This window comes from Dermacentor silvarum, chromosome 2 (genome assembly GCF_013339745.2).
Source record: "Dermacentor silvarum isolate Dsil-2018 chromosome 2, BIME_Dsil_1.4, whole genome shotgun sequence".
NCBI classification, from domain to species: Eukaryota; Metazoa; Arthropoda; class Arachnida; order Ixodida; family Ixodidae; genus Dermacentor; species Dermacentor silvarum.
In genome coordinates this window covers 121,995,091-122,013,960 of record NC_051155.1, presented here as the reverse complement: position 1 = coordinate 122,013,960, position 18,870 = coordinate 121,995,091, and the positions used below count along the sequence as shown (strand labels likewise).

Genomic DNA, 18,870 nt, shown 5'->3' with positions numbered 1-18,870 from the left:
CAGCATTTTTATTCTTCCGTTGCCTGGCGCCGCGATTTTCAGCCAGCCACCGCAAGCTGGGCAAGGGGGAGCTGGCCAATCGCGGATGCCTACACCACCCTCCTCTTCCGGTTATCTAGGGTGCAATCTTGTACGCGTTCCAAAATGGAACGGAGGCGGTCCGTTCCATCGAGCCGCACATGATTGGTCAATTTGAACCGTGAGCCGCACACGATTGGTTAATTAGAACCGTGACGATCAAATTGACCAATCGTGTGCGGCTCGATGGAACGGACCGCCTCCGTTCCATTTTGGAACGCGTACAAGATCGCGCCCCTAGTTTCACTGCGCTAGCTCGGCCCCACCGGAACCCTTTCCACTTATGCGTGCTCCTTGCCTTTTGTCAGCCGATTAGATAAGAAAAACCTGTCAAAGTAGCCAATGACATTTACTTCGTAAGCAAACAAAAGTTACCTCCTATAAACGAGGACAGCGTTTGAATGGGCGGTTCAAACAACGCCGTGGGTCAATGCCCGAAGCTTGCGTCGACGGTTATGTAAATTTGACGTCAGGAGATTAAAATAGGAACAGACTGGCATATTTTTACATTATAGAGCCCCCGGACTTATTGCTGAAGTGATGGTTTTGGTTCACCAAGGTACCAATAAAATTGAGGGCTGCCTCGAGTGCACAGAAATTCCACTGTCAAATCTCGACGCAGCAAGAACGTTCCCAGTTTGATGCAGCCGCTATGCTAAGTGCATGTATCTGAGAAAGTGAAGAGACATATTGAATGCATTAATGTTAAGCCACAAGCACTGCGAAGCTTCCGGGCCCACAGTTCGATTCCACCTTGCATGCTTCCGAAGCTGACGAACCCGGTAAAGTACTAGCCTCACCTCGAAGCTGTGGACGAGCTCCGCATCGCGGAAGTTTTTGAGCACGGCATGTGCCACGTCTTGATGGTAGAGTATGTCTTCCTTCTTATCCGGGTACGTCTTCACCGTGATCGTGTAGCCCTTGCCAAATTTGTTCTTGAGGTGCGCTACCGAGCCAAGGCATTGCAGCTTTCCCGAACCCAGAATGGCGACGCGATTGCAGAGGAACTCGACGTCCGAAAGGCTGCGCATTCACGTCAAGAAAAAATGGCATCTAGTTACAGTTTGCATATTTTTTACAGCGGAAGCTGCATATGGCTAGGCGAAACGAAAAACCGTTCGTCCTACGTTTCGCTAAACGTCTCCATTGGCTGCGCCGGCAGTTACGTCGTTCTGTACGCCGCAGCCAAGCGCGCGCGCCTGTGGCAGCGCCGTTAGCGACGTCGTTAGCGAACGCGTTCCCGCCATTGCCACGTTGACGCTGCTCTGCCCGCAACGCCGTCTCCTCGGCTCACCATTGTCGCAGGCGTTCGATATCTCGCGTTAGCTCGGCGTCTTGGTTAGCAGCATCCGCCCGCCACTGGCGCTTACGTTCCACTAGAAACACGAACATGTAACCAATAATTGAGAAACGCTTCATTACAGCGTCGGGATTAACCCACTGCTAAACACCGGGGCCGCACGTTTCAGCTTCGCTGGTTACCCATCTGTACGGAGTGATTGGGCAGTTTTGTTAGCATCTTCTGAATAAATTCATTGAGATCACTTCAACTTGTGTAACAGCGCGAAAAATAACAAGAAAGGGACAACGACAGAGACAGTGCGAAAAGAGCGCTGCAGCGCTGTTACAACGAGCGCTGTTACAACTTGTGTAACAGCGCTCTTTTCACTCTGTCTCTATCTTCGTCCCTTTCTTGTTATTTTTCGCACTGTTACACAAGTTGCAATGAACCAACTAGCCCAGCAAGCTACTATACTGAGATAACTTCATAAAGCAGTATAATATAAACTTGGTTATCAGTTTTGTTATCTCCCGTATAGTTCTCATAGCCATTCGTGTGAGCGGTCGGTCTACCGAGTTCTATACAGGTACCGCCAATTACAGAGCCGGTGCAAGAAGTGCCCTCGGGTCGCTCTTAATTGCGTTTCCTTTCCATCAGGGACGAACTCGATGGCTAAATACCCCCCTAGTGGCTAAATGTTTCTTTAGATTGCTTCAGCAGCGAGATTAGGCTCAACGTAATCTGACTGTACGAAAGTAGCTATCATTGTAATACAATCTCGAAATGACGAGAACGAAGCCAAATGTTGTGAAATGCATAATGAAGCATGCGTATACCGGATGTTCTTTTTTTTTTAACGTTGACATATATTTAATTCGCCTGAGGCATATATCAGACACATACTAATTGAGCTGGCTTAACCGAAGAGATGGACATCACTAAACTGAAAATCAAAATGCATATTCTATTTATTAACATCTTACTGATCGTCTCTATAACTAGTTACTTTAGCACACACGAGCTAAATTCTAGCGATTTACCAAGGCACATCTACTACAGGCAAAATTTAAAACTAGGTCGTGTTTTGAGATAAGCGCTGTCAAATTTGCGTAAAAACTCACTGTAGCTCCAATTATGCACTTTTTATAGATTGAAAATAAGAAGTATTAGAACACCGATGGATTTGGTCGCGAACTTTGGGAACACATTTCTCGAAACTGGTGTCATCCACAGAATTCGGTCTAAGTGGATATGACTTTCGAAGTCGGCGGCTGCAATTCATAATTTGCAACATCTACCATAGAGTAATTAGCTCAAAAGATTATTAGGCGAAGCTTCATTAATTAGTCATACATTCGTTTTTATTTTTTGTGCAAATAATGTCCACCTCTGAGAGTGATCTAGCTCAAGAAGCAGAATTGTGCTCCATGCCATGGGTGATTAAAAAAAAAATTCTGGAAAAAAAAAGCAGCCCCCCCCCCCCCCCCCCCACCCCGATATTGTAGGCAAACTCTAGCAGGAGATCTTGTTCGACGATCGCCCAGAATGCTCGCCGCTATCGTTGTCATCTAGTCCATAGCGCACTCTATCAGCAGCTCGATTTTCACTCTGGACTGTGAATCCAGCCACCCAAGTTCGTATTCCTGTGAGGCCACCGTAAGAGATTAAAGATTTGCGAGATACCCTTTAGGATTAACTGCTTTACAACTTCATCTGCAAGAACAACTAGAAGCTAGAACGTTTTGCCGCATGTTGTTGTTCCCATTATATCTCATGATGCTTGTTTTCAATCGCTGTTTGGCGTTCTCTCTATACGGCTTATCTCAAGGCAGTATATGTCAATCTGTATTATGTGTTAACAAAAATCCCCCACATTTCTCTGTAATGAAGTATCGGCATGTGCTTAGAACGCGCAAGAAATAGCGTAGCTTGCACTAGAGGCGCAATGCTACAGACATTTTTTCAGAATTGATTATTGATCGATTATCGATTAGATATTGACTGGCTATTGATTGGCTATTGCAAGGTATTGGTCACGTATTGGGCTAGGCTAAGCACTACCAAGTAATCCCGAGCATTTTTCAGAATTGATTAATTATTGATCGATTATCGATTAGGTATTGACTGGCTATTGATTGGCTATCGCAAGGTATTGGTCACGTATTTGGGCTAGGCTAAGCACTACCAAGTCATCCCTACCCTTTTCCGGAATTTATTGAATATTCATTGATTATCGATTACCTATTGACTGGCTATCGATTTGCAATCGATAACCGACTAAGCTTAAGGAGTCCCAAGCCATGCCATTGCGCTTGGACCCTTTCTGCACTACCGGCAGGATCAGCCCACAATTACTGTTTTTTCGATCGACGAGCACGGTTTTACTGATAGCTTAAACAGCTTCGCTGTTAAAAGGGCTGAAACAGAAGGGCCCCTACTTGTGTGAGGTCAGCACGATGGACATCTTGGCAACACGCTGCAGTGCACTGAGATAATTCACGATGCGCTTCCGCGATGTCGTCCCAACCCCGGCGTACGGCTCGTCCAGGAGCAGCACGTTAGGCATGCCGATCATCGAGATGCACATGGACAGCTTGCGCCGGTTGCCGGAACTGCAATACATCCGCATACATAGTGCGCGCACATAGCACACAAGCGCGCACACTGAAAACATTCACACACATAGCGCACACACAAGTTCACAGATACATACCCGACGTTCAATGGCCATGACACGTGGCCAATGCTTCTCTTTCTTGAAAATTAGGCGCTTGAGCAAAAACCAAGTTTATTGCAGGAGGAGAGAAAGAAGAATTTTAATAGGAGAAAGGTGGAGAACATTTAATACAGGAGTGCACGCGAATGAAAGGAAAAAGTGTATTCATTTGAATGGCACACTCCCGACTACGGCTCCCGAACGTCTAAAGCTCTGACACTAGTTGCCTTAGAAATGTTGAATGTATGATCAACATATTCAGCCAATAAAATAACGCGCCATTCCACTGCTGTGAAGGTGGATTGCCCGATTACACAACATAGAGGTGACACATAATTTAGATCAAAGGTATGAGCAAATGTTATTTCTCTTGAGCGGTGACGGAGGTCGTCCCGAGGAAAGACACACGCACACAGACTTATTTTGAGCGGCATCCTTCATCGGCAGCATACATTCGCGTGGAAGACTACCGCCACCTCAGGGAGCCGGAGGAAAGTATACATGCTCGACGAGACCGCCACGCCGGGAGACCGGAAGGAAACTAGGCACGCAAGCGCTTGGAACGATGACAAAGAGAGGGCGCTGCAGGCGTGCACATGGCCGACGCGGGTCGCACAGCGGCAAATCTTTAAGAAACCCTTATTATCTACCTGAGAGTCTACTGATCTTGAAAATGGTGCCTATTGATAACTAGTCTACTGAAAATGCATATCCAAGTGACGATACGTATAAGCTTTTGCATAGAATGACGCGATTTCGCATAAAAATCTGGAGCTGTGTTTTTGCACACACAGATTTGCTGAAGGACGCGAAAAATCCACGGTACCCTAGCCATAGACAGCTTCGCTGTAAAAAAAACAGCTATACGAAGTAACGTTAGTCGTTTTATCAGCTGCAATCATACGCTTACTAACTAAATTAACAAGCACGTTTAAAGGCTCGCACAGGCAAACACGGACACATCTCACTCGATGACCGCGAACACTTGCTGTTAGAACGCTGGCGTTATGACAAGCAGCAACAGCGGCGAACTAGGCGCGCGAGACCACAGCGCATATGAAACCATAAGCTCGTGCGCGGTCTCGCTTAGTCTCCGCAGCTGGAGTAAAAGAAGAGATGCACACTAACCTGCTCCCTTCACCACCTCTCCTACCGCGCGCACGTCTCCCCGCAACCGCCCCCCCCCCCCCCCCTCCCCTTCCGTGTGTGCGTGAGAATACGGTGCTTAACCTCCCCGCCACCCTTCCTTGCGAGCGCGAGAAGACATTGCCACATCAAGCCACCATCCTTCTTGGCTCACCGTCGCAACCTTTCGCTCGCACCTACAGCAGACGGCGTGCGGCCGCGATACTTTATACGGACCAGCCGCGGTGGCTTAGCGGCTAAGGTGTTGCGCTACTCAGCACGAGCTTGCGGGATCAAATTACGGCCGCGGCGGCCGCATTTCGATGGGGGTCTAAATGCAAAAACGCCCATGTTTCGTTCATTGGGGGCATGTGAAAGATTCCCTGATGGCCAAAATTAATCCGGAGCCGCCCCCTCCCCTCCGGCGTGCCTCAATGAAATCGTGGTTTTGGCGCGTAACACTCCAGAATTCAATTCAACTTCATACGGAACATCACAGTAACGCCGACGGCGAGTCTCCACATAACAGCTATCGCAATAAAACCTCTACAGAATGAACAACTCGGAAGTCACTACTGCATGAAGTAGACACGCTGGAATGCGCGTTGCAACCAATTTTTGCTAAAACCAATGTACTTCAATTTTTTTTCTACCAACATTAAAATAAGATTTTTTTTGTGCTTACTACAGCTTTCTTTGTGTTCAAACTTCGCAATAAGTTAGTATTTCTTGTTTAGAATAGTTCAGCAAAGCACTCCGTACACCATAAAAAAAATACTTGAGGGACGCTTAAGCTTCGCCTTCTAAGAATAGAACGCGATAGCATTCAAAGATCCCCTACTGCTTCTCACGCTTCCCGGCAAGTACAGCTTATGTAACCGTAACGTTTACCTGGAAACGCTGGCGGCGAACGCTATGCACGAAGCTTGGAGAGCTTTCTGGTTTTTTTTTTTTTTCCCGCACGGTGCACGCTGCCGCGGAGGCGAGCGCCATCTGGCTGGTGTTGGAAAACACTCCGACTAAGACAAAGCTCAAACGGCAGCAATAAAAAGGGGTTTGTGTTTGAGTTTCCGTGTAACAGAATTATGTTTTCTCGTATATTCAAAGTACAATCTGACGCTATAATGTCTGAAGGTTGTTTGTAAATCGCACTTTACGAATTTTTTGGCGTATTTTACTTTTAGAAATTCAATTAGTTCAGTAACGCCTCTTCGCCAAGCGGAGGGCCTCCGTCGGTCGGGATGCGTGGTTGGGGTAGATTTTTCTCATACGGACGCCAGCGACCTCACACACCGGATTTTCTGGGACACGGGGCCCTTAACCTACGTCTTTAAAATTTTGCACCCTTGTTCTCTGTGCTAAGCAACCATGGTTTAGCTTCCGAGAAGGCCAGATATACATAAGTACACGAGAATGGTTCACTTCAACAAAACGGTATAGCAGGTATTTATATCTTGCAGAAATAAATAATCCCATCGCCCCACTCTAATCGGAGATGTTGGTCATACAGCCGTAATTGTAAATCTCCGTAAAGCGCACTATCTCCCTTTGCATCGACAAGCGTCCGCAAACGGCCTTCCTGCCCCGCTTTCTTCCGTACCGGAGCCCTAAGTATCCCCGCCTTTTCTTTTTTCTCTTCCTTTTTTGCTGCGTGGACTACTTACAGTGTCAATTTCTCGCGTTCTACATTGGATGATTTACCGAAGTCACGTGCCAAAATTGATGACTTAGCAGGCAGTGCCTTTGAAATGGATTCATTTGTGGATGTCACCTTGATTCTCCGATAGGAAGGAGGGCTCACTATAGTGAAGAAGAGTGTGCGAAATTTCAGGACAAATTTCAGCTGCAGCCCCTCACCGGGTTGGGGCATTGAAGACCCACAAGCGCGGTGCATATATCGGCCTGTGACGATCGTCTCTGCACAGTATCAAACCGCTGCACTGCCCGAAAACGGTTGACATTTCAAACGAAAGGCCGTGGGCCCTTTCTCTCCAGGCAGACTCGCCCCGAGCCATTGAGTCAACGTCACGCACATAAATGCCTCTACGTGAGACGCACTCCCAACCTGCAACGTCAACGATTATGGCAGGCGGCTTCACTAAATTACCCATTGCAGTACGCGCAATATCGCCACAAACTGCGACGCACAGCAGAAAGAGGACGGGGAAATATTCAGAGCCCTTCTACTACTGTGAAGATGGAAGCCAGCAAAGCTGTGACTATGGTGGGACTGCTGTAGTGAATGTTGCTATAGTGAATTTATATATTATTATTATTGATTATGTTTAGCGTCTTCGGCATGTTCGTCAAAGAGCAAGGACAGCGGTACAGCGTACTAGAATGTAACAGCGTCGTCTTGTTTTCGCCCGGCGCCACGGCCAAGTAGTGCGTTTGCTACGCCAAGTCCGCCCTATCGTCATAGACTAGCGTTTGAGCTACACTGTTCGTAGCCGCGGCACACTGCATGGCAGCGTCAAGATCCTGTGAGATCTCTCCCGCTCCTGCTCTTGGCGGCTCATACCCACTTATCCAACGCAGGTATGAGCCACACGTGATTTCTTTCTTACATTCCTTCTTTCTTTCTTTACCTCGTTCTTTATTTCTTTCCTTCCGGCCTTCCTTTCTTATTTCTTGTCCCTGGCTCATATACCCGCATATTCATTGCGGGTATGCGCCACACGTGACTTTACTATCGTTAATCGTGACATATCTGACGAGCATGTGATGTTATTGATGTCGTGACCTATCTGTCATGTTAGTCATCCGTTTTGACACCTGTGCTAAGTCACAACTGGCGGGAAACCGCTACGCTCATGGAGCCAAACCACCCCACACATGGAGCCTAAATGCTGCTGATGATAGTCTTTTTTTCTACACGCGGACACGATCCTGGGGGAACTAGCCCTTACAAACTTCGCTGTAGAAAATAAATCACGCGCACTTAGGGCTCCGGTATGGAAGAAAGCGGGGAAGGGGTGCCGCTTACGTATGGGGGTCGATGGAAAGGGATAGTGGGTGTGTGTTGGTAGAGAAGCTAGCTTCTTTGCAGCATGACGACGCCACATTTCAATTCCACTTGCCTCCTCTAATCGTAAGCCAATGTGAGAAATAGACCGTTGACCATTAGATCGGTAATATGCAGGTTAGCAATGCAGGCGATTAAATTAAACTGCAAGCATGGGCAGAACAAAATGGCATATAGGCAGAACTTCAAAATTGCTTCAGAATCGGTAGGCGTCTGGATGATAACGTTTTCGTTCTCACTCAGTGGATAGAAATATCCAGAGAAGAAAGGAGAGCATTGCATGTGGCTTTTTTAGACAATACCGGAGCGCATGACAACGCAGACCGCAGAATTTTTGTGGGATATTCTGGAAGGAGCAGGCATCGGCAACCTGTATACAGATATTGCGGGAGATTTACCGGGAAAATATCGTTTGGTTTGAATGGGAAGGGATGAGGAGCTAGGATAAAGTTGATATCAACAAGGGGCTGAGACAGGGGAACCCTTTATCCCCGCTGCTGTTTATGATGTAAATAAGGATGGATAGGACGAATGGATAAGGATGGATAGGGCGCTAGAAGGAATCAATATCGGGTTTAACCTCTCATACAAACAAGCCGGCACAATAGTTAAGTAGCAGCTTCCAGGTTTATTTTATGCGGACGACATTGTGTTGCATGCTAACGAGCAAATTGATCTGCAACGTCTGGCTGATATCTGTGGAGAAGAATGTGAGAATCTAGAATTAAAATTTAGCATTAAAAAATCAGGCTTCATGGTGTTCAATGAAAACAGTGAACGGACAGTGCTAATACAGGGCCAGGAAATACCTCGGGTAAAAGAATACAAATACCCTGCTCTGTGGATAAACGAAGACGATAGCTATCTGAAGACACAGAAAAAAACGATAATAGCAAAAGGGAAGAGAAATGCGCTCATAATGAAACGCGGAGCGCTATGGAGATACAATAGGTACCAGTGCCCCGGGGTATTATGGTTCCAGGACTTACATTTGGAAATGCGGTTGTTCGCTTGAATCAGGGGTACAATCAGGATTCGATGGCAACCAAAGGTCAGTGGGGCGCCTCGCATTGGGCGCTCAGGGGAAGACTACAGATGAAGCTGGGCAGGGTCATATGGGCTGGACAAATTTTGAAGTGAGGGAAGCTAATAGTAAATGCACGAAATATAGAAGAAAGCAAATGGGCTCGGAGAGTGTTCAGATACTTGTGCTGGAAAAACATAGACTCACAGTGGAGGAAAAGAACTAGGAAGCTTACCAGCAAGTATGCCACCGATATGGTCAGCAACACGGCAACAAAGAACGCTAAACGCAAAGTGAGAGAGGCTGAGACAATCTCATGGGTGGCGGCAATGGAAAAGACACCTGCTATGGGTAACTACATCAAAGGCAAAAACTAAATCAGGAAAGAAACAATTTGCGATAAGTCAAAGGGAAACTCCTCACTATTCGAAGCGAGATCAGGATGCCTTAGAAGGCGTAGTTATAAAGCGAGGTACACGAAGGACGGAGACGCATGTGCTTGCTGCGGTAAACCTAGGGAAACAGAATATGTTTGTTCTTCTCATCCTCCTGCTGCAGGGATCCAACACATCCTCAATATAGCTAGGAAAAGTCTCGCCCGGCTGCTGTACTCGTTGGCGTAGAAGCTGTACCTCTGATTTTTTCCTTCGTATATTGGGGTTTCCGCAGAACTGATTTTCAATATTCCGTTGCCCTGCGCTTCGAGTTATCGAATAATGTGACTTCACTCTGCGATCTGGTAGCTTCCTGGTGATATGGTAGTGCGAACGCCACGGAAAGGAGTTGGTCCCGGGTTCGATCCCCTGACCATGACGATCTAAGTTGGGAAGATTTTCTCGGATAAAGCCGTATGGGCTTTTTGTGTAGCTCCGGCTACCGTCGGATGGGTGTCAAATTCGGCCTATCATTGTTCTTCCTCCGCATTTAAAAAAAATTTTATTCCTGCTTCTCCATGTGTTATCGAATTTGCCTGTATACTCATATATAAAGTAAATGCAAAGTGAAACAGTTAGCTAAGCGCACCTGTATCTTTCCACAGTCTGGTCAGCGATATCCTCCAGGTGAAAAATAGAGATCAGCGTGTTGAGGTACTCTTCGGTGAGCGCGATGCCGCGCAGTCGGGTGTACAACACCAGGGTCTCCACGCCGGTCAGCAATTCCAAAAGGCCATCGCGCTGCGGACAGTAGCCCAGGTAGCGACGGAACTACGAGGCGAGACACAAAGCAGTGATACTATGTCTAGACGCCGCTTGAATTAAGCATTCATGAAGGAAAGTATGAGCATACGTTTCGTCAGAACGTATGTGCACCGCAACAACATTGTCACGTGTTGAAAAAAGGGCAATCACCGCTTTGATGACGGCTCTGCGGCATAGATAATTGAGTTTCAGTTTCTAGCGTAGGTTGTTCTATAAACAGATATGTTCACATTCCAAACGTCTGTCTTGCGTGCACAATGCGCAGGTATGTTGGATGAAACGTAAGCGCAAAGAGGCTAGCTGCTTTTCTCCGCCTGCAGTTGTATGGGGCGTAAATATAGCGCAACAGTTGCAACAGACGCGAGCGTATTTGTTGGGGAGCGCGCTACAGTTTTACGTCAGCAACATATACAGCCGGTAGGATGCGGCGAATCAGCGGAGCATGCTTCGTTTTCTTTTTTTCTTTTTTTTTTTGCATCGATGCTGTGAATGTGTCTAGAAGCGCTTAAAATGTCATAGCATGCCTGTTTTTACGGTTTCCTGAAAACAAAAAGAAAGAAAGTCAATCAGGAATTTTGTATGTTGAGGAAATATATGGAACGTAGAGCGAGAACGTGCAGGCAAATGTTTAAGTGTATGTGTTATCAGAGGTTAGACGAAAATTGGCAAAGCCTCGTTCTCGGCCCCTTTAAAGGCATTATATTGTCACGAATGGTTGTTATTTGTGACACGCTGACGATTCCGTGGTCGGTGCTCATACTACGGCGATGACGACGACGATGGTGTGGCTATCTGGTGTGCACACGCTAGCCCGACCATCGGTACCGAAAGTGATCTCTATAGCACGTGCGGCCACCTGGCCCCACTTTGCCGTCAATAGACAGTTTTAGTTTAGCGTGGTTACCGGAATAGCGGGCGTACCGGAATAGCGGGATCGAAGTGCGCATGCGCAGAACGCTAACCGACCCATACCGTTTACCGTGCGCACGCTATTTCTCAGAGTTAACAGACAGTTTTAGTTTAGCGTGGTTACCGGAATAACGGGCGTACCGGAATAGCGGGATCGAAGTGCGCATGCGCAGAACGCTAACCGACCCATACCGTTTACCGTGCGCACGCTATTTCTCAGATTTAACGTTACCGTGTTAGCGTGGTGTACGTAGTGTACGTAAAACATGGCGGCGGTCCCGGTCGCCCGCTTCGAACTGAATTTGGCGTTGTTTTTGTAGAATTCACTTCGTTCGTAGCAAACGACTGCGTAAACGGCTTTTGTTTAGTCTCATGCCGCTTCGCCGAGAGAGTGTTATGGCTAATCTTGAGGAATTTTCGAGATCGCTTCTCGTTTCGAACGCGCCTAAGCCTAACGAGAGAAATTTTTTCTGAGATGCGAGTGCCATCTGTCGCTAAAGTCGGGAGATAGGCGCGACGACGACATATGGCCTCTGAGATTGGAGGATTTCGGAGGCTATGATAGACAGCGTGTACTGCTTGTCTGTTTCGTTGCAGATCGACGGACATGGGAAGTAAAAATACAACGCGCTCCTGGCTTCCATTGCGCTGCCTATCGCACTTTCCGGACGCACACACACATAGAATTAGGTGCCCTGTGTATGCGAAATTCAAAGCGTAATGGAATAGCGTCCCGCACGTAAACTACGCTATCACGCTATACTAAAACTCTCTTTCTGCAAAGTTCGTTTGCGGAACGGTAACGCTATTTCCCGTAACCCCGCTATTACGCTAACGCTAAACTAAAACTGTCTAATACCTTATCGGCACCGACGCCACGCCCAACAACGTAATATTATATTCAGGGGTTTTTGCCTGTTAAAACCACAATCTCATTATGAGGCACGCGGTAGTGGGGGACGCCGGATTAATTTCGACCACCTGGGGTTCTTGAACGCGCAGCGAATCCACGGTACACGGGCGTTCTTGCATTTCGCCCCCATCGAAATGCGGTCGCCGCGGCCAGAATTTGATCCCGCGACCTCGTGCTTAGCAGCGTTGCGGCAACGCCACTAAGCCACCACGGCGGGTAAATACAAGGTGTTCTACGGACAAGAAGTTACGAAATGGTAATAGTTCGTTATATCGAGAATTAAAGTTCCTTATATCGACGTGGTTTAGCAGTATTTGGCGAAAGTAAGGCACATGTTATGAATAATGTTTAGGCAATGTTAAATGTGTGTGGCTTAATCGCGGCCTTTGCCATAAATTACCTATTCATGTCCTCCAGAGCGTTATGAGTGTTTTCCGTGTGGTACAGAATTCAGCCCGTTGTCCTGGGAGAACTATGAACGCAACCAAAATGAAATTTAGCGTAGTAAATTGTGTGTGGGAGGGGGGTGACCAATGTTCTAGCGATGTAAAATGTGTGTCGATAAATTATTACCTTTTTGAAAAAAATTAACAAGTGATTCAAAGAGCTTTATGCGGGCAAGGTTTCAAACGGGCCAGTCGTTTACGGGTAACTTTTTAAACCATGCTATTTCTTGCAGGTAACTTCAATTATAAGTGTATCTGCTCGAAATAAACATGTTCGCTAGAAATTCAATTCCGCTTCTGGACGGTCACACAAGTACGCGGTCTTCTGTTTCATTTTCGTTTTTAGTCCGCAACAGTAAAACTTTTCGCACACAACTTCCCTATTTTTTATTTTTTATTATTTTTTTTAATGAGGCACACGTGCACAACTATTCGCGTTGAACTATATCGAGGGGCACAGCTCTTCGAGTATGTCCGCTTACCTGGGAAACCTCGCGCACGACTGAGAATCCGTTGACGAAGGCGTCGCCATCGTGCGGAAGTATCTCTCCCGTCAGTATCTTGAACGTGGTCGTTTTACCAGCGCCGTTGACACCAAGGAGGCCGAAACACTCGGCGGGTCTCACGGTGAAGCTCAGGTCCTGCGCACGTGGAAGCAAATATTGGCGCAGGTTGGGAAAGATTGGCAAAGCGAAGAGTAACGTCGTGAACTTTCACTGGCATGCACTAAGACGTTGCTTGCCGTTCACCCGCTCCGTCACCACGCTGCACGTGCAATCTTGACTGGTACCTTGACTAAGAATTTCAAGTATGCAATTCCCACGAGTTTACAGTGACACATTGTGACAATGTATTCATCAAATGAACATCATACCGTTGCCGGATACGAACCAGTGAACTGACGTTATCCTTATCGGAAAACTATAGATCAGCCGTTGTCCAAACCAATCGGTCACGCGCTCGCAAGAGCGGTTCCTGGCATGAACAAATTGTATACTACAGACGTCTACTTGGCCTCAGTAATGTGCACGCTTGGGAAAATGCAATTACGCACTGATAATGCATACCTTAGGGCCGAACTGTTGGAATGAATGGAAAGCGGAAGCCCTCAATTATTTATGGAAGCCGTGCAATCCGCGATCTATCACCGAAAATCGTTGTTTTGTGGAAAATTGGGCTAATTTACGCTTGGGAAAATGCAATTACGCACTGATAATGCATACCTTAGGGCCGAACTGTTGGAATGAATGGAAAGCGGAAGCCCTCAATTATTTATGGAAGCCGTGCAATCCGCGATCTATCACCGAAAATCGTTGTTTTGTGGAAAATTGGGCTAATTTACGCTTGGGAAAATGCAATTACGCACTGATAATGCATACCTTAGGGCCGAACTGTTGGAATGAATGGAAAGCGGAAGCCCTCAATTATTTATGGAAGCCGTGCAATCCGCGATCTATCAGCGAAAATCGTTGTTTTGTGGAAAATTGGGCTAATTTGCATCGGCTTCCATATTTGAAACTCTGAAATGCTTTCAAAGCAAACTTCGGCTCGAAAGTACAGCAGCGGTGCGGACACGTCTGGCTGGTCATACGCAGGGCAGTTACAGCTCATGGCTTGTGTGGCTATACAGTTCATGACTTGTGTGGCTATACAGTATGACATGCAGCGAAAGACCGGGCGCTTCGGCTACTATTTCTATCTCCTAGCAGCTAATGTCGCTACTTTGTTCATGTCCAGAATTTCTGACCACGGTACAACGTCAGTTCCAACGCCCCTGCTGACGATTCAATTTCGGGGCTTCGGCCTGTAAGAACAGGTTAGCCGGCCGGCAACGTAACCTTCGCAAAAATGTCAAATTATTAGGGAGAGTTCCGTAAGGAACGCGAATCGGAGCACTTCCTATTCATCAAATGTAGCGAAATATGGGGTGCTCCATTGCTGCTCCAATTCATTTTACCTAATTCTAGAGCCAAAGATCATAAACCAGCTTGTCTTTCATGGTAGCTAAAGCACGATAGACGCGGGCAAAATGAATAGAATAAGGGGCGACAATACGGCGCTGACTAACAACTGACGTTTATAGGAAGAAAACAACCAATATATAACATGTATCACATGACCAACACCTGGTCACCCGGCATACGCAGATACACTATAAAAAAATTCAGAGCGCTTCCACTAATATTAAGATGGAAGCCAGTGAAGCTGTGACTGTTGTGGGTCTGCTAGCGAATATTGCCCCCATGATGAGAATGGGCGTATCGTCGTTGGGCATCAACCGGTTGAGAAACTCGTGTAGAAACCTGGTCATGGACCCCTCAACTCGGGGTCCGGGGCTCTTCGACTGGGCTTCGGAAGCCCTCAGGTTAGAATTCCCGAGCGCGTTCGCGGTGGCGTTGCGGGAATGAGTTAGTACACGTCGTCAGTTGCTCATGAATGGCTCATACCCCCTTACGCAATGGCTAATACCCATGTAAACGCGGCCTCCCATTACGACGACAGAAGAGAAGTGAAAATTCTACGCTGGAATAATTAGCGGCAACGCAACCAGCTGTGGAAGCAGACGACGACGACGACGAACGCGGGAGCAGTGGCACGAGCGCAAACCTAGGGGCGCCAAGGAGCCAGCTGCGGAAGAAGACGACGGCGCTCGAGCCAATGCTCATAATGAGTTTTATTGCGATAGCAATTATATGGACACTCCAAAGCAGATTTCTGCCGTCGGCGTCGCCGTCGTTGTCGCCGTCGCCGTGAGGTTCCGTATGACGTCAATGGAGATGAAATCGTCGCCGCGTGGTAAGTGGTTCTTGAGGGAAAGGGAAAGGTTGGCGCTATCTTCTGCAGCCCTTGAGGGAGCACGGCTCAGCGCCAACGCCGCGTGCCGCCGAACGCTGTATGTGCGAGTGAAAGGGCGCGAGGGACGCGCTCTTTCACGGGGAGTGAACCCACGGCGGAGAACAAACGCGCGTTCTGCGCCGTGCTTCCTTAAGGGCTGCAGAAGTAGGCGTCTCTTTCCTCCTTTACAATCACCATATATGTAGAGCAAACGCGCCTTCTTCCGACGCGCGAAAGGCCGGGGGGGGGGAGGGGGAGGAAATGGAGGTGACGTTTAGCTGCGGCACCCAGTGCCTATTTATAGCAGAGGCTCCGGCAACAGTCAGCAACGCCGCACGCATTTTATTGCGATAGCAATTATATGGACACTCAAAAGCAGATTTCTGCCGTCGCCGTGAGGTTCCGTATGACGTCATTTGGAGATGAAATCGTCGCCGCGCGCCGAACGCTGTATGTGCGAGTGAAAGGGCGCGAGGGGCGCGTCTTTCACGGGGAGTGAACGCACGGCGGAGAACAAACGCGCGTTCTGCGCCGTGCTCGCTTAAGGGCTGCAGAAGTAGGCGTCTCTTTTCTCCTTTACAATCACCATATATGTAGAGCAAACGCACCTTCTTCCAACGCGCGAGAGGCCGTGGGGGAGGGGGAGGGAAGGGAGGTGACGTTTAGCTGCGGCACCAAGTGCCTATTTATATCAGAGGCTCCGGCAACAGTCACCAACGCCGCACGCATGTTGAGCGAACGCGGGCAAAACGCCGATGGCGTCGACAGCAGTTCTGCGTGTTGCCCATGCTGCTGCATGTCCAAGTTTATACAGCTGATCAAGCTAATATCATTACTCCGTATAGCTCTCTACAAGTTTGCTATCGCAATTGATGCTTCGCCTTTCAGGTGAAACTGCGACAACTTTTTTTTGTGTGAACGCTGGCAAAACGCCGACAGCGTCGACATTAGTTCTGCGTGTTGCCGGTGCTGCTGCATGTCCAAGTTTATACAGCTGATCAAGCTATTATCACTCCGTATAGCTCTACAAATTTGCTATCGCAATTGATGCTTCGCCTTTCAGGTGAAACTGCGACTACTTTTTTTCTGCACATGGAGACGATCCTGGTGGAACTAGCCCTTAATAGCTTCGCTGTAAAAATCCTTCATACCACAGAAGGCGTACGTTTCTATGGTGATACACACGTCATACGGTGATACACATGTCACGTAGAAACATGAGCCTTCTGTGCTTTGATGATTGTTTTATTGTGATAGCAATCATATGGACACTCCGAAGTAGATTTCTGCCGTCGGCGTCGCCGTCGTCGTCGCCGTGAGGTTCGTATGACGTCAACGGCGATGAAATCGTCGCCGCGCTCCGGACGCTGTATAAGCGAGTGAAAGGGCGCGAGGAACGCGCGCTTTCACTGGGAGCGAACGCAGGTCGGAGAGCAAACGCGCGTTTTGCGCCGTGCTCCCTGAAGGGCTGCAGAATTAAGCGTCTCTCGGCCTTTTCATATATAGAGAGCAAACGCAACTTTTTCCGTCGCGCGAAAGGCTGTGGGTGGACGGGAGGGAGGGAGGGAGGGGAGGTGACGTTTAGCTGCGGCACCAAATACGTATTTATATAAAAACGCCGCGCGCGTTGGGTGCGAACGCGGACACAACGCCGACGGCGTCGACAACCGTTCTGCGCGTTGCTGGTGCTGCTGCATGTCCAAGTTTATACAGCTGATAAAACTACTATCCTTACTCCGTATAGCTCTCTACTAATTTGCTATCGCAATTGGTGCTTCGCCTTTAGGGTGAAACTGCTACACATTTTGTAGCGTTAGCTACACTGGCCTAGCCAAGCCCGTTTCGCGCGGCACATCAAGAGCCGTGCTGCGCATGCGCAAGGATCAGTGATGTCACACGGCTTGCGCACCGGAGCTACCGGAGCCGGCACCTCTCGCGCACTCCGCCGCCGCCGCGCGCGGATCACCGCCGCCGGTCTGCGCATTCCAGAGGAGTGACGTCGTAGCCGTGGTAGACGCACTGGCGCGGGCGCGCGCTCGCTGTGCAGTCACCGTCTGACACTGCGCTGGAGCCGCTGCGCTTCTGACTGGCGTTTGCCTGTGTGGTATAGCCATGGAGAAGGAGAGCTCAAATGCTGCTCAAAGGCGCAGAAGAACGGAGAAGCTTGACTCATAAGAATAATCTTAAGAATAATCTTAAGAATAATCTTAAGAATAATCAGCTGAACGTTTGCTAACGCTACGTATATCCTGGCATAGCCGAGCTAAGCCACTGCAACTTTTTTTTCCTTTTAAACCATAGATTTAAAGGTATTGTGATGTATATCTTTAATGTGATGCTAGAGATTCAAATTTCTGCTGACGAGATATACCTTATATAGTTGGTTTCAGTTTCTCAGTTCTAAGTGGTGAGTATTTTTAAAAGCTAGTAAGTAAATATTTGTATTAGGTAAGGGGATATTCCAATTTCTCGTGAAAGTAATCTCTCTCTCTTCATCTGTTTCCTTTGAACTGGCGGAATTGTGTATCTTTCACAAGCGATTCTAAAAAAAAAAAGTGGTGGCTTTCCCGTAATCGACAATAGATGTAAGCATGAATGGCTACCTGCAAAGCAGATTGGTTGAAGATGATACTAGCCACAATTTTAAAACAGGTGTTCGCAACGGCACACCCCACCCCACCACACCGCACCACACCAGGGCACGCCATAACGTGCACTGGTCCATATGGACGCTGCCCAGCTAGAAGAAGAAAAGCGGCTGAAGGCGGCACCACAGGCTGCGAAAGACGCCAGGGAGACAGAGCGCACTGCCCAACTAGAGGAAACGCCTGAAGGAGGCGCCACGCAGCGTGGTGCCTTCTCTCCAGGCGACGCAACACCCGCGCCGCGGAACCGTGGCATCCACGATTTGCGCAAGCCGGCTTAAAGTCCCTAGATATTGTTTTTGCTTTCTTTAAGCAGAAAATCTAGGGACTTTAAGTCGGATAACCAGCCGATGTGCGCAAATCTCGGAGGCCATGGCGGAACTAATGGACCGCTGGCGTTCAGAGAACGCAGGCAACCCTGTTTCAGCGCCAAAAGATGACAATCAAGTTTAAGGCACTGTACCTGCCTTCTGGACGTCGTTATTGGAAATGACAAATAAAAATTCAGTGTACTAGAAGTTACAGCTGGAGTGATATTGTGAACAAACATTTGGAAGAACACGGAAGTAATATTTTTAGATGCGAAGCAGCTTATGGTCGGGGCTATGTCACTCCTCCCTCCATCCATCCGCCGTGCGGCGTCCACATCCGCACTGCGCATGCGCATCCCCCT

At 48.0% G+C, this 18,870-nt stretch overlaps 1 protein-coding gene across 1 annotated transcript in view; it reads right to left on the bottom strand.

The window, feature by feature from the left end:
• LOC119440331 (retinal-specific phospholipid-transporting ATPase ABCA4-like) overlaps window positions 1-18,870 on the bottom strand; it is a 139,998-nt gene that overhangs the window by 1,826 nt on the left and 119,302 nt on the right. The window contains exons 25-26 of the mRNA XM_049662870.1: window positions 3,799-3,972; window positions 879-1,101 (exon numbers count right to left, since the gene is read on the bottom strand). Coding sequence (XP_049518827.1) covers window positions 879-1,101; window positions 3,799-3,972 — 397 coding nt within the window. The remainder of the gene's footprint in view (window positions 1-878; window positions 1,102-3,798; window positions 3,973-18,870) is intronic.